The 13,962-nt window shown below is 36.7% G+C and overlaps 1 protein-coding gene across 2 annotated transcripts in view; it reads right to left on the bottom strand.

Annotated features, from left to right (window-relative positions):
- SCAPER (S-phase cyclin A associated protein in the ER) overlaps positions 1 to 13,962 on the bottom strand; it is a 154,559-nt gene that overhangs the window by 95,879 nt on the left and 44,718 nt on the right. For both annotated transcript variants that reach the window (XM_068410027.1, XM_068410028.1), the window contains exons 16-20: positions 13,651 to 13,806; positions 9,509 to 9,651; positions 5,490 to 5,571; positions 3,960 to 4,112; positions 2,668 to 2,775 (exon numbers count right to left, since the gene is read on the bottom strand). In XM_068410027.1, coding sequence (XP_068266128.1) covers positions 2,668 to 2,775; positions 3,960 to 4,112; positions 5,490 to 5,571; positions 9,509 to 9,651; positions 13,651 to 13,806 — 642 coding nt within the window. The remainder of the gene's footprint in view (positions 1 to 2,667; positions 2,776 to 3,959; positions 4,113 to 5,489; positions 5,572 to 9,508; positions 9,652 to 13,650; positions 13,807 to 13,962) is intronic.

Genomic DNA, 13,962 nt, shown 5'->3' with positions numbered 1-13,962 from the left:
ACTTAAATATTACCTTCTGTGATACCAATATGGTCAGAATAAACAGATTTTAAATCCTTCTGTGATTTCTCAAGTAATAATAAAGAAATTCTATGGTAAGATTACAATTTAAAAAAAGCTTTCTTTCTAGGCAGCTACCTATTATACATCACAGGCTTAACACAAAATGAGTCAAAGATCAAGAGTAAGTTATCTGAGGTGTCAAGTGCATAAGGTTAAAGGTGAAATTTTATTAGGTCAAAGGTGATATAAATAAAATCTTTTATGTCAAAGAAGAAGGGTCACAGACAAGATATATATAATCGAAAGACATCACAGATGACAAGTAATAACTTTAAGTAGTACAAGTGTGTTCTCATTACAGATACCTTCACTTACTAAAAAATTGAAAACAGCGATGAATAAGTAACTGTGAATACTACAGTGCTTCCCTGGAATACAGTTTTACTTCTATAGAATACTTTGGAAATGTTTTCTCAAGTATTTCAAAACTTAACTAAAGCTACTGAATGCTTTAGTTGTGTGGGGGGTAAAGTTTGGCACTAACTATGCATGCTGAATAAAGAGGTACACAAAGCAGATCGCTCTGATAAATAAAATTGCTCCTCTACTTTACAGTGACCATATCTCTAGCATGGATATCTTATTACTGCTCCTTGAAAAAAAAAAAAACCCAGACAGGGCCTCAGGCCAAGGAAATTTCAGATGATAACAGTAGAGTTCAGAATTGTATACTTGGACTAGTTAAAATATAGCTATAAATAATATATTAAATATCTAACACTGGAAGTATCCATATATTGCCAGTATGCCCAATACTATGCCTCACCTTGCTTAAGGATATTTATATCTGCTATTGTAATCTTGAAGCTGCTCATTCAGTTCTGTTCTCTCCTTTTGCTCCTGCACTAAGTACACATTCAAGAAACCCCATACTTTTAACCTTAATCTTGATCTTAAGTTCACATCAAAATGTTTTGCTGAAAAGCACCGGATTTAAGCGTATGATGTTGGACACCACCGAACCCAAGATACCTGTGCCCTCTAGTGGAACTTCTTTTTCACCAACTGGGCACAATCGCAGCTGTTACAACATGATCCCTTTTTTTCTGGAAGCTGGAATTGTTAAGCTGTTAAATTAGATGTTGTGACTAGTGTATAACACCCAGTCAAAAGAAAATCTAGTTCACTGTTTTCCTCCATATTCATCTGAGACAGTTGCCCAGCAAGAACCATAGTTCAATTATCAGTGGCTAGGCAGATACAACCAAAGGCTAGATAGCTACAAGAAAACGTCAATATTACAGACTGCCCACACATTGGTGCGCATACCAACATGAAAGATCCTGGGAAATCTCCCAGCTTATATTTCTAGGAAAATAGGCGCAGTACGAAGGCTTCTCCCACATATCCAGTTAGGTAAACCTGGCATCTAAAACCAAATCCAAAACCACACAACTCCCACTAACCACTGTAAAAGAGGAAAAAAGAAACTGAAAAGATAGTTTATGTACTTTTGTTACAGTTAGGAAGGGGTTGGCAAACTGCAACTCAGCAAAAATGTATTCCTCCACACTACTGTGTCTCCAATTTTCTTTTTCTGTTTTTCCAGTGATAGCCACCTCTGCAGGTTTCAGTACCTCAGAGACTCAACCCTCCAAAGCTTTTCAAAAAGGAAAAAAGATGCTACTACTGGATGTAAGAAGCTGTAAACAAAGAAAAGATTTCAACAAATAAAAATAGTAACAAGAACTGTGAAGTAAAGGAGACAGCCCAAAATTAGAAGTACTGAGCAGTATCATTTGAATCAGCTTGGCTGGAAACAGATTTCCAAACACAATGAAGTTAAATCTGAATCAGCTCTGGAGAACTGGCTTGTACAGCATTTCTTCCTAACGTCTGACAGGTATAATACATGGGCATTCACAATTTTTTTCAATAAGACAGAACTCAAAGTCTGACTGTTACAATTTGTCTCATAGAAAAGGCCTTCACTTAATACCTTAGTTCAGGCAGCAGCAATGAGAAATTGAATCAGACAACCATTCAGCAGTCTTTTCTTCAAAGCATAGTTTCTTGATTTAGTATAAAAAGTCCTCAGTGCTTCCTAAAAATCACTGTAAGTGCCAATTCTTCTGAAGAAGCTACTGAAAAACTAATTATTGTTCTTTCTAGCAATGCTAATACTTGCAAAGCATTTCCAATCTTACAATTTAAAGTAATTTGGCACTAAAATTTTCAGCATTATTGACTTTGATGCACAGGATAGCACATTTAATAACCTAAAAAAGGATTAAGATATTTTAAGCAACAGGAAGGAACAAAAAAAAAGTAACGCAAAATGCAGACACCTGCAACACATCAGATTTTTATGATGAAAAGATAAATATAGGGAGATGAAAACACCCCTGGACTAACAGAAAAGCAATTAGTCACATTTTACACACAATCTACTTCAAATGGCAATTGCCTAAAGTATTTGAATTCACTATTTCTTTCATTCCTTTTCACTGGTAGTCTATATTCAAAGAGGCACTATTATTCCCATGCTAACACAAATATTTTTGTTCAATTCCTTTATAAGAATTTTCAAGACTTTCTTAGGCTACTCAGCTGGATGGCATTTAAAACTAGAAGTAATATAGAAAAAATTATTACAAAACTTACCACTTCTTCATCTGAAAGCTCTCGTCCTTGTATACTACTGTTTTCTCTCACAGCTTGTTGGTGTTTTTTGCCTTTAATGTGGCTAAAAAGGTATACCTCTGATGAAATCTGTAATGACAGTGACTAACAGTAATTTTTTTCCTCAATAATTCTGTAATCTATAAATAACAGTATTTTAAATATAATATATGCCAATTTGTCAGGAGTATGTTCAGAATTTCAAGCACAGCACTTTATTCCTCAACCTAATTTACAAAAACATGTTCTATGCAGGACTTAAGAGTAAATTACATAATGATTTGCTAGCCAGCAGTATAATAACAGATTTTTAAAAATCTTGGCTTCTCATCTCATTCTGACTTCAATATATCGGACTTTCAGTCTGAAATGCATGATCAGTGAATATACAAGACTCCGGTCTGCTGAACCTGAGTTTCTGTTCCAGCACTGCCTGACGTGATCCCGTGCAATCCTGTTTAATTCAGCAGTTAAAGAGAAACAATGCTTAGCAGGACATAAGGCTTTATTCAATAATGCATAGTCTCTGCAAATCAGTAAAACCAGTTATCGAGAAGAACAGGTCTCCCTGCTTCCTGCTCAGTGACTGTATGGCTTCCTCTTCTCCACCTTTCCTGGGACATATGGAATGGTGGACACGAGAAGAGATACCCTGCTGAGATCAGAGGTCTGCTTAGCAAAGTACTTGGCTTCCAACAGTGACCAAAAAATAAGAAACCTAAAGAAAAGTAAGAGACAAAGCGAACACTGATTCTCCCCTTCAACACTTTTAAGTCTCCAAACGCAGTTCAAGAACTTCTTGAGCTTGATGTGGGTTCTCTGTATCTAGTAACCTTCAGTGAATTTCAATCCAATGAAACTTGTCCAATCATCCCCTGAACTCACACTAAATTCAAATATCCACAGGATCTTATAACAAGGTATTGACAGCTCAGCTACCTGCTATGTAAAGAACCATTTTTACTTTGCTTTAAATCTAGCTTTTAACTACCTTCATGTGATGCTCCCTAATTCTTGCTTTTCTTAGAAGAGACAGCTGCCAACTGAGTACTGTCCACACTCTCCATTCTACCTACAACTCCATAGTTCTTTCAAATCTTCCCTAAACCAACTTATTTACAGGCAGAAGAACCCCAAATAAGGTGCACTTCACAAGAGCAGAGCAGAGACACAACAGATGTGCAGTATTCTCATCTGTGAATGAAGCATAATTTGTAGCTTCAAGGCTTAGGCTGGCCTTGCAGTTCTGACAGTATTCCCTCTATCCAACTTACCATTACATTGCATAAGGAGCACTGTTTTTTTCGTTCGTATGGTGTAAGTTTTGGTGCATAATCAGTATTAGCATGTCTTCCACTACTTAATTCAGCTGCTTTCTCTTTTCTTTGTTCAATTTGTTCCATGTGCCTTCTAATACTTTCATCATGCTGAACGGAAAATAATCAAGCCAACAAAGACAAAAGACATTGAATTACAGCGAATGGAATTAAACTGTGCAAAGAAATATTGGGAATTACTAAATATTTTACAGTTAGGATGAACTTCTGTTAAATTGAAATTATTTTTTATTTCTGAAATGCATTAAAAGTCACCACACATCACAGACATTTTAACATTACGCTATGATTTAAAAATCAAGAGCACTATTTTCATTTTGTAGGTGATTATTAATCAATAATCTGTTGCAAATCCTTCTGTAAATCCTTTTGTTACATTTAACATCTCAGTTCTGGTTTTGTTCTTAATGAAACACTCCATTACAGAGTACTGGTTCAACTTCCAATTCTACAAATATGTAACTTACATAATGCTGTTTTTACTAATAGATCTGAAATAATAAAGTACAAATTAAAGTAAAATAAATTATTTGCGATTTATCTGCAGCAGCAGGCACAGTTTACTGGATTCTTTCAGAGGATTTTCATACCTAACCCTCACGAGAATGGAACAAACTTTCAACTATAATTTAAATATCAGAGGCTGGGGTATCAACCTGTATTTAATAACAAAACTACATTCTACAGTACAAATAAATGTAGCTATGCTGCTTCAAACTGGGATGAGAGCAAAGAATAGCACTGAAATGAAAAATTATTTGTACATATACAGAAACCATCCTAGAATAAAAATGTACATAATTTATCATTAATTGAAACTTTAAAACGTAGTTCCACCTCAGTATTCCACCTTAAAAATATAATTTATCATTTTAGAAGTCTTTACATCTCTTGAAAAATAGTGGATATCTCTTCAAAACTTCTGATACCTTGGTTCTCCACTGGACAGTCAACTCAGCTGAACAGGTGAACTACAAGGGGCTCGATCCTTATGCCTATTTTATTAAATAACTGGAGCCCTTCATGAAACGAAAGGAAACAGCATGCCACACTTGACAGCAGCACTTTCAATACCTTTAGATAGCACCTTGTGTGACTGTTTGATGAACTGTTTTCACTAAACAGTGTGAGACTTTTTACATATTGATTTTCCTCATGATTTAATTCAAAATTACTTTGACTTCCCTTGGAAAGCACAGGTTTACTTGTTCTCATGTTCAAAGCTTTGAAATTAATGAATTCCACAGAGGTCAGTCCTATTCTTCTCAAACTACACAGTCTGTTATACAGCAAGGTTCTCTTCTTAGCGCAAAAGTCTAAATAAAAATCTCTTGTAAAGTTATGTAATTCAGGACACTGTACAAGTGCACTGTAACGTCTTCACCAAATAAAACGTACATACAGAAAATAGTTTTGCAGAAATTCTATATAGTTGATGTATTTTTCAATTAAAGTATCCTTTTATACCTTCAGTTGAATCTTCTTCTGTAGTTCTTCCATGGCTTCTTGTTGAGCTGCAGTAAGAGCTGCCAATCTCTCTTCTCGATCCCTAACCAAAAGATAATAAATCCAGAAAAAACTTGTAATAATGTAAAGCATGCATAATATTGACTAATTTATGTTTGAAATGGAGAACAATAACCCCAAAAAATGAAGCTGAAGATGGCTCAGTAGAAAAGAAAGACAACAGAAAGCAACTTAGTTAACAGAGAATACAGATGCTTTAATTTCGATGTTTAATAAAGGCAGACACTTGAACCTCTGTAGCAGAACCTGGATCATACCTCAGTCCAAACCAGAGCAATGATAGTCAACATGATGCTACAAAATAGTGATGAATGTGATACCCTGCCACCATTAGCATTCTGCAGCCAATGGCTGTAGTCAGTGAAGCAAAGGGGAGGAGTACAACGGCAAATCAAAGAAAAACCATACAGCAATGAGGGCAGTGTGTTTTATAGAAATGATGATCAGTGGAAGTTTGAATATATAAGCTTATAGATACAACTTTGACCACCATCAAATGATACAGTCGTGAGTGATGATAAACTGCTGCTCTAGAATATTGCAATTCCTAATGTTCAAGATACCAAAGCACAGCAGAAGATTAGGCATTTATCTTACTGTCACCTTCTGTTCGTAACTGCAGTCAGGACCTATTTTTCTTGCTGAACCTGTCTGCCCTACATCCCTCTTCCAAAAACTGAATCATGCCTCAAACTTCAGTTGTCCTTTTCACTTCTAGCAACTCCCCTTCCCCTCCCCAGTGAAGTGCCAAAGCACAGCTCTCATGCATGTGGATGCCAGTAAGAGCCTGGGAATCCCCTAAGCATCACCCTACTGTAGAGATTAAGATTTTTTTTTTCTGCCTGAGAAAAGAACAAGAGGCATAACTTGATCTGTTACTACAACTATTAAGGCAGAAATCAGTTTCATCAAGAACAACCTACTAGTGATCAGTAAGTCAAGGGAGCTACTAAACCCTAAAAAGGAAGTAAGTCAGCTACTCATGCTGTTTGTACGATAAGATTTGGGATGGAAGAGAAACACTTCTCCTAGAAGTCTGGCAGCTGTGAAGGGCCAAAAGAAGTAATAAAACCTTTGAGTAGAACCGAGCAATGAAGAAGTCATTCAAAGCCATTAGCCATCTTTTTAAAAGCCATTCTAAAATTAAAGTAGTCTGAGTGACAAAGCTAGAAAGGATAACATGAAGAATATTATCCAGACTGCAGTGGTTTTCGTTTTGTGTGGATTTTTTTGTCTGGGTTTTTTTTAAACAGAAGACTCATAGAAAAAACAAAGTCATTTCAGCAGAACTAGAAGGCTCAGATAAAGTAACATTTTAAAACAAAAAGCCAGAGAAAATATAAAAGCAGATAGGAAAGATGACGAGGGCGGAAGCAAGTCTAACGATAAACCCTACACACAATTGTTCTTTCAGAAAGTATAAGTGAACTCTTCCAATGACCACGGGCGTGGAGGAAGAGATGATGAATGAGAAGCATTAGGTAGTTTCTGTGCTATCTCCCCTGAGGTATACAAAAACAGACTGAACTACAGTCTGTTTTTGTTTTAAAGAGCTCCTGACTCACACCATGAGCTGAAACAAATCACAACTAATGCATGACCCAAACCCAAAGCTTATTTTAGCTATTTCTTTCAGCATACCTTTTAAAATACTCGTTTAATCCTACAAACTATGACAAATTAATATCATTCCATACTTTGGATTAATACTATTTGAATCAAAATTCTAAAGTTTCAGTTTATAGCACATCAACATTATTCCTGTACAAGCCCTTCTGAAAAGCATGCTTTTTACACGATCAGGTTAAATCATACAGTTTTATGATTTCTATTGACAAGAACAAAATTTTCCATATTACAGATTTCAACTCTCTGGAATATAAAATACTTCGAAATTACATCTAAAACCATACTGGAATCAAGTTAATGTACCATAAGGGCAGAGGGCCTTTTAAAGTCAGTTTTAAATACACTATTCCTTTCATACAGATGCTTTAATCACCACCAGATGCACATGGTACAGCTTATACTGGAGAAACTTCAAGCAGATATTCCAAAAATTACTCATTCCAGCAAGTATTAAATCTTCAAGATAAGAGTAAAATCCTAGCAGCAGGAAAAAAAAAAACACAACAAAACAAAACACCAAATGACACCCCTGAGGTTCCACCAAAACATGCTGAAGATGGAAGGGACGGTACAGCCAGCTTCCTGTCAAGCTTAACTTCTAAGCCAGGATACTTTGAATCTTCCTCTAATTCTACTATCTTAGAGAAACTTCAGAACGGTTATTTAAGGAGCTGGAATGACTCAGAGGCCATTCTGACATAACAGAATCACCAGATTGTAGGGTACCACACACACATAGATACATACTTTCCTACTCTCCCAAAATTATAAAAAAAAAAAAAAAAAAGGAAAAAATCTCTCCTATATAATAAGAATCTGTCAGAGAAAAACAAATGCAAACACGGTATTGCAGTATCAAGTACAAAGCATTTGAAAACTGAGTGCTATAGTAGCAAATATAGAGGAAATTTGCTGAAACACAGTACTAACAAGGCCAATGGAAACTGCTGTTCTTCACATGTCACAATGAAATAAACGGGGGCAACAAAGGGAAGTGGCAGATTTAAAACTGATTAAACAAAAAGAGCAAGAATTACATGCCTTGAGCCTTTAGACAAGTTTTAACTGCAGAAGAGCTCAGAAGGCAAAGACATCAATGGGACAATTATCTCACATTTGCTTACTGTGAGGGGTTCCTCAAATTTCAGAATGATGTAGAAGCCTTACACATGCAATGTTTATCTTCCCAAAATAGCATAACCAAAATTCTCCCTGTTAGGCCTCATCTTCCTCAAGTGTCTGTGAATGAGAATAAGATACTGAAGGATCCCTTCCAACTCACTCGCTCTCATTGTGACTTTGGCTCAATATATTGAGGAAAGGTCCATAAAACCCTGGGCAAGGCCATAGATTCTATCCACAATTCATTAGATTTAAACATCTAATTGAAAGTTGAATCTCTTTATGATGTCAAGCTAGAACTACTCACGATTTTACAAGGTGATCAATACATTTCTGAGTGTTTTACTTGGAGGAAAAAAAACTCTTTATGACAAGTCTGAAGAAAACAAGCTGTGACAATAAAAACGTTTAAAGAACCACTAGCGAATACTTCTTGTCATAGGAAAAACGTAACTTCTGTTCAGGTTTTATGGAATGCTTGTGGCAGTGGAACTGTAGGGAAAGAGGGGATGATGGAACGTGAATACAAATAGCATTTGGCAAATTAAACAATAAAGAGGAAGCAGATTTCCTGAATCAAACTTGAAAGTAAACCTTCCTCACACTGCAATGCCATCCAACATTCATTCTCTCTGCACCTCACTTTGGCTCAACAGAAAGAGAGAGGAGAGCCCATATGAAAACCTCTTTATGAACTTCTATGGGTAAAAACATAAAACAAGTTCACAGGCAGCAGAATTAATGAAGCCTGATTTCCCGGCTTTGTGCCTCACAAATGTAATCTCTGGTGTCTACAAAAAGGTGAACTTAGATTGTTGCCAGTAAGTCCAAAAGTTACTGGAGAGTGGAGGAAACGGGGAACGCAGGGACATTAATCTTGCTCCCTTTGAAAACTAAGCTAAAATATGAAAAAGGCAATTATTAAAAGGTCTTGTTAGCAATAAAACTAAGAGGAATATAATAAAGTACAGCCTTGCATGTTATATTGTGCACGTATCTAAGGAATACAAAAATCTATTACAGAATTTGTGATTACTCACCTGATTTCTTCTTTCAAACCATTCATCAAGAATATTTATTAATGCTACTTTTTAAAATGCTAAGCCTGAGGAGCTAAGAACATACTGTTGTTGTTATAGAGAAGCTGCATTTTGCTGGAAAGGATAATGGTCAAGGGCAGGGAACCAATGAAATTATTGCAAAGTTACCTGGCCCTCTCCCGTGCAGCATCTTCCCGTGCCTTTTCTTTCTCTTGCCTCTGCTGTTCAATCCGCGCTTCTTGTTCCTTCCTCTTCATCAGCAGCTCCTCAACTCGGGCTTGCCGTTCTGCTTCTAGGGCTCTTTTGCGCTCCTAGTCACAGAAAAGTAAATTCTAACTTTTCTTTTAGGAAAAAGCAAAAAGGAACTAACGGAAACTGTATTTTAGCATCTGCTTATAGCATTTTATCTTACTTTCATGATGGAGTAAGAACTGCATTTTTATTAGATAAAGGAATAATATGCAAATATGAGTATATTCAGAAGCTTGAACATACATTGAAAGCACAGTTGTATGAACTAAGCTACACATTAATTTTTGCTCATCTTGAAAAAGTCTGTCCACTATAAAAGCTTATAAAACTAGTTCATTAATGAGAGTATTTGAAAACATTTCAAACACCCTAAAAGATAGAGGTGATGCAGAAATAACATATGTGCCCATGGAATATTAATAGTTCAGTTGTGATTCTGAAACGATGTGAATGATGTTATAAAACAAAATGGATTTTGACAATTTATTTTTGTGCTATCAATGAATACATGATTTCTCTCTCACTACTCAATTTTTACTTTTTTCTGACTAATTAAGAAACTATACATGGTATCGTAAAACTTTCTGATAGAATGGCTAGACTTCTATCAGCAACATGTAAAAATAAAGCAAGTCTGAAACCTCATATTTAAGAAAGATTTATAAGTAGGCATTAAGAAGGTGAGTTTTACTAAGAGGAAATGTGATTATCTGGTTTAGCCGAAAGTCTGGGGAGAACTGGATTTTTAATGTGTTCTCCAAGTCCTCATCCTACTGAAAAATTCGTCTGTTTTGCATGACAGAATAAATGAAAAATAGATATTAAATAAATTTTTAAAATATATTCCTTGCCACAAACTCCAGCACTGTAAACCACAACACTATACCTGCAAATAAATTATCTTTCCTTCAGGAGACAGTGTGAGATTTCATTAGCACAAAGCAAAACTTGCTGGATGATGAACATTTTTACATGGTTAGATGAGGGCTCTGCATTCTTAAATACTGGCTTTACAAAAATTTAGATATATTAAAGGCAGAAAACATCAACCTTATACTTTCTATTACTCAAGAAATGAAGAGCTACAAAAACAGTGAACTTTTTTTGTTTCATGCACAGCATTTTATATTAGTGAATATGATGTTAACTGCACTGTCTTCATCTCCACAGGCAATATAGCTGGGTAACAGATAATCAAACCTGTGGCTTTCACAATAATCATATTCTTCCCTGCATACAGTTTCACTAACAGTGTTGCATTAATACATTAATATCCTTCTTAATAAAATAAATAACATATAGCACACTTTACTACAACTGTACTATTAAATCAACAAGAATGCAAACTGTTTTCCAGAATACACCCAGTGCATCATAAAAACAAATGCTAGTTCTGCTGGACAACATTTCGAAAGACCTCCAAGGTTGCATTTGAAAATGTACCAGTATCGCTTGCACATTTGGAATTAGGTACCAGTGCTACTAAATGGAAAAGCAAGTAAAAGCTAAAAAAAATCTGTAGTAGATCCTGTAACTAAAAAGTTAAACTAAGCTTGAAGAAAGGAAGGGTTTAAAGGTGAATATGCAGAATTTGATGTCAGGAAGAAGCAAGCAGATTTATTGAATGGATCTGAGAAATTGTCACGGTTTAAAGCTGGGCCGGCTATTAAACCTGTGGCAGACGCTCTCTGTTAACCCTCCCCCCCACACCTGAAGGGAAAGGGAAAAGGGAGAGAGACTTATGGGCTGGAAAGTTAAAACAGTTTTAATAAACTATAATAATGAAAAAGAGTATAATAACAATATTGGAATAATCAAATATATACAAATATATACAAAACCAAGATCGAGCTCCCCTGAAGTCAGCCACGTCACCACCGGCACTGCAGGGCAGGCTCTGGGCAGGCAGGCCCAGGCTGGGCCTAGCGACGGTCGAGAGCTGGATTCAGGAACGCACGGATCGGGATCAGGGGCAGCAGGAAAACGGACAGAGTCCTCCTTGGACACTGGCCAAAGGCTCAAGCCGCAGAAGCAGCCCGAAGCAGCAGAAGCAGCAAGGGAAGGGGGCAGCAGGAAGGGGCCGAGACCCTCGTGATCCCCCCGCTTTATACCGAGAATGACGTTTACGGGATGGAATACCTTCGCTGGTCAGTTTTGGGTCACCTGCCGTTTCCGCTCCTCCCTGCAGGTGCGACCCCCCCTTCGGCTCTTCACTCGTAAGCAGGGAGGAATTTAGCAGTGACCTTGGTTTTTCTAAGAATAAATACAGCCAGAGCCTTTCTACATAACATCCCTACCGGTGCCTCAGTGATAACTACAAACTTCGAGCGTTATCAGTCCTGGAAGCAGACACTGTCTGCAAAACATGCAGTTACTTTCAGAAAGCGCAGTTACTTAGAAGAGACTTAGCTCAAAGTAAAAATCACTGAAAGGAAAATTGGCCTGGTTTAGGCCAAACCAGGACAGAAATACTTGAGGTTCACAAAGACATTGTTCAGGTAGATAAACAGAAGCAGCCCAGTTTCCATAGTTACTGAAATTTTATACCATTTTCAGAATCCTGGTCATTTTAAATGATGCAGTTCCATGCATAGTAAAAGTTCATCACTGTTACAGTAAACGTAATGTAGTTATGTTAATGTAGTAAGGAGTAATGTAGTGTTGTATTCTTCCAGTGTTTGAAGAGCTTTTGCATAAAATTAAATTCATACTTAATAGGCCAGAACTCTCATGATTCATTTCAGTTCACTGAAGTGAAATTGTTTGTACTTATACTAACTGCTAAAAAAGTTGTTATGCTGGGAGTGGGTCCAGCTCCAAACAGTGCAGGAAAAGCTCCCTTGTGAGGGGAATACACATTGTTTTATAGAGGAAGACAGCAAGGGAAGCTAGAGCATACCTCAAAATATAGGACTTTGCTCAACTATTAAGCAACTGGTGCATGGAAAAAGCACTGCAGGAAGCATCAGCTTGATCCTTGGTCTGGCAGAAAGGATACGGAGAGAACAGTGTGGTCATAAGGGAGATTTTAGTACTGAAAGCCTGTCTGCAGTGTTTGTTCTAGTTCAGCTACCAGCCCAAGAACAGCCTGATGCCTACACAACCCAGGAAAGGACTGAAAAAATGGTAGAGACAACAAAGAGATAAAAACACCCCAATCCCAGAAAGGGACTTCAGGAAAGCTCCGTTCTACAACAAGGGAATGTGAGCAACTACAAGAAACAGGATCACTGAGACCAGATTTTTATAAACAATCTGGAGGGCCACTTTTCAGTGATAACACAATCAACTGTTGGAAATCCAGAAACTTTTAATAATAGATTATCTCAAAAAGAGTTTTATCCAGCACTTTTGGAGTGCCTTCTGTCTCAAAAATGCCTTCTGAGCCACTGAATTCAGTAACATGCCCCATTTTTTCAACAAGGAGATAGAATGAGCTGCTAATGCTAAGCACTAAGCCCTGGCAGGAGCTGGATCTACGGTTGTGGTGATCTGAGGCATATATAGAGAGGCAGCAGGAATTTACATAAGAAGAAAACTTACATTTTAGATTCTAACATAGAGAACAGTGCCAAAAAAGTGGATGCGTGAGGCTGGGACAACTTAGTATTGGAATACTGTAGTAAAAAACCCAACCCAACCCAACCAACCAACCAACCCACACCAGGATTACAAACACATCTGCATAGTGGTTTTCACTGACCCTGTAAAAAGTATGATAATTACGACAGTAGGCATATGATAAGGAATATTTTTCTGTTTCCTCTCTCAAAATTTTAAGTGTTACCAAAATATAATAATTTTCTTATTATGGAGCAACAAATATTTTTTAAAAAAAGCTTAAGACAGGCATGAATCACCTACCCAGCATCAAGGGTAACTCTGCTATAACAACTTTAAGACTTACCTTTCTGCCTCTTACTGCTGAAACATTATAAAGGAGAAACATATTAGAGTATACTTTTCCTACAGTTGAACAAAGGAGGTAAGATAGAAAGCAAAAATCAAAAAACAAATACATATTTCACTGTCCCCCTGCAACTACAGATATATTATACCTGAACTGCTTCATCACGTGCTTGTTTTTCCTCTTGTCTTCGTTGGCGCTCTTCTTGTAATTCATTTAAGCGTTGTTCATATTCTTTTAGTTTATTCAACACATCATGACGTTTGTTCTGAGCTTCTAAGGTGTTTATAAATGCAATTTCATTTACCTGCAAATAAGCAGAAAGTGTAAGAAAAGATCTGAAAAGTTGAAATAAGTTTCATTCTCAGTGAACTCCATCCATTTGTTAATTATCCATTTGATAATTAAACTGGTGGGACATTTCTCCAGAATGGGATGGAAAACTACCAAGTTGAGAATAAGG

Source organism: Nyctibius grandis, chromosome 11, assembly GCF_013368605.1.
Source record: "Nyctibius grandis isolate bNycGra1 chromosome 11, bNycGra1.pri, whole genome shotgun sequence".
NCBI classification, from domain to species: domain Eukaryota; kingdom Metazoa; phylum Chordata; class Aves; order Nyctibiiformes; family Nyctibiidae; genus Nyctibius; species Nyctibius grandis.
The sequence above is the reverse complement of the archived record's forward strand: the minus strand, read 5'-3'. Positions and strand labels throughout refer to the sequence as shown.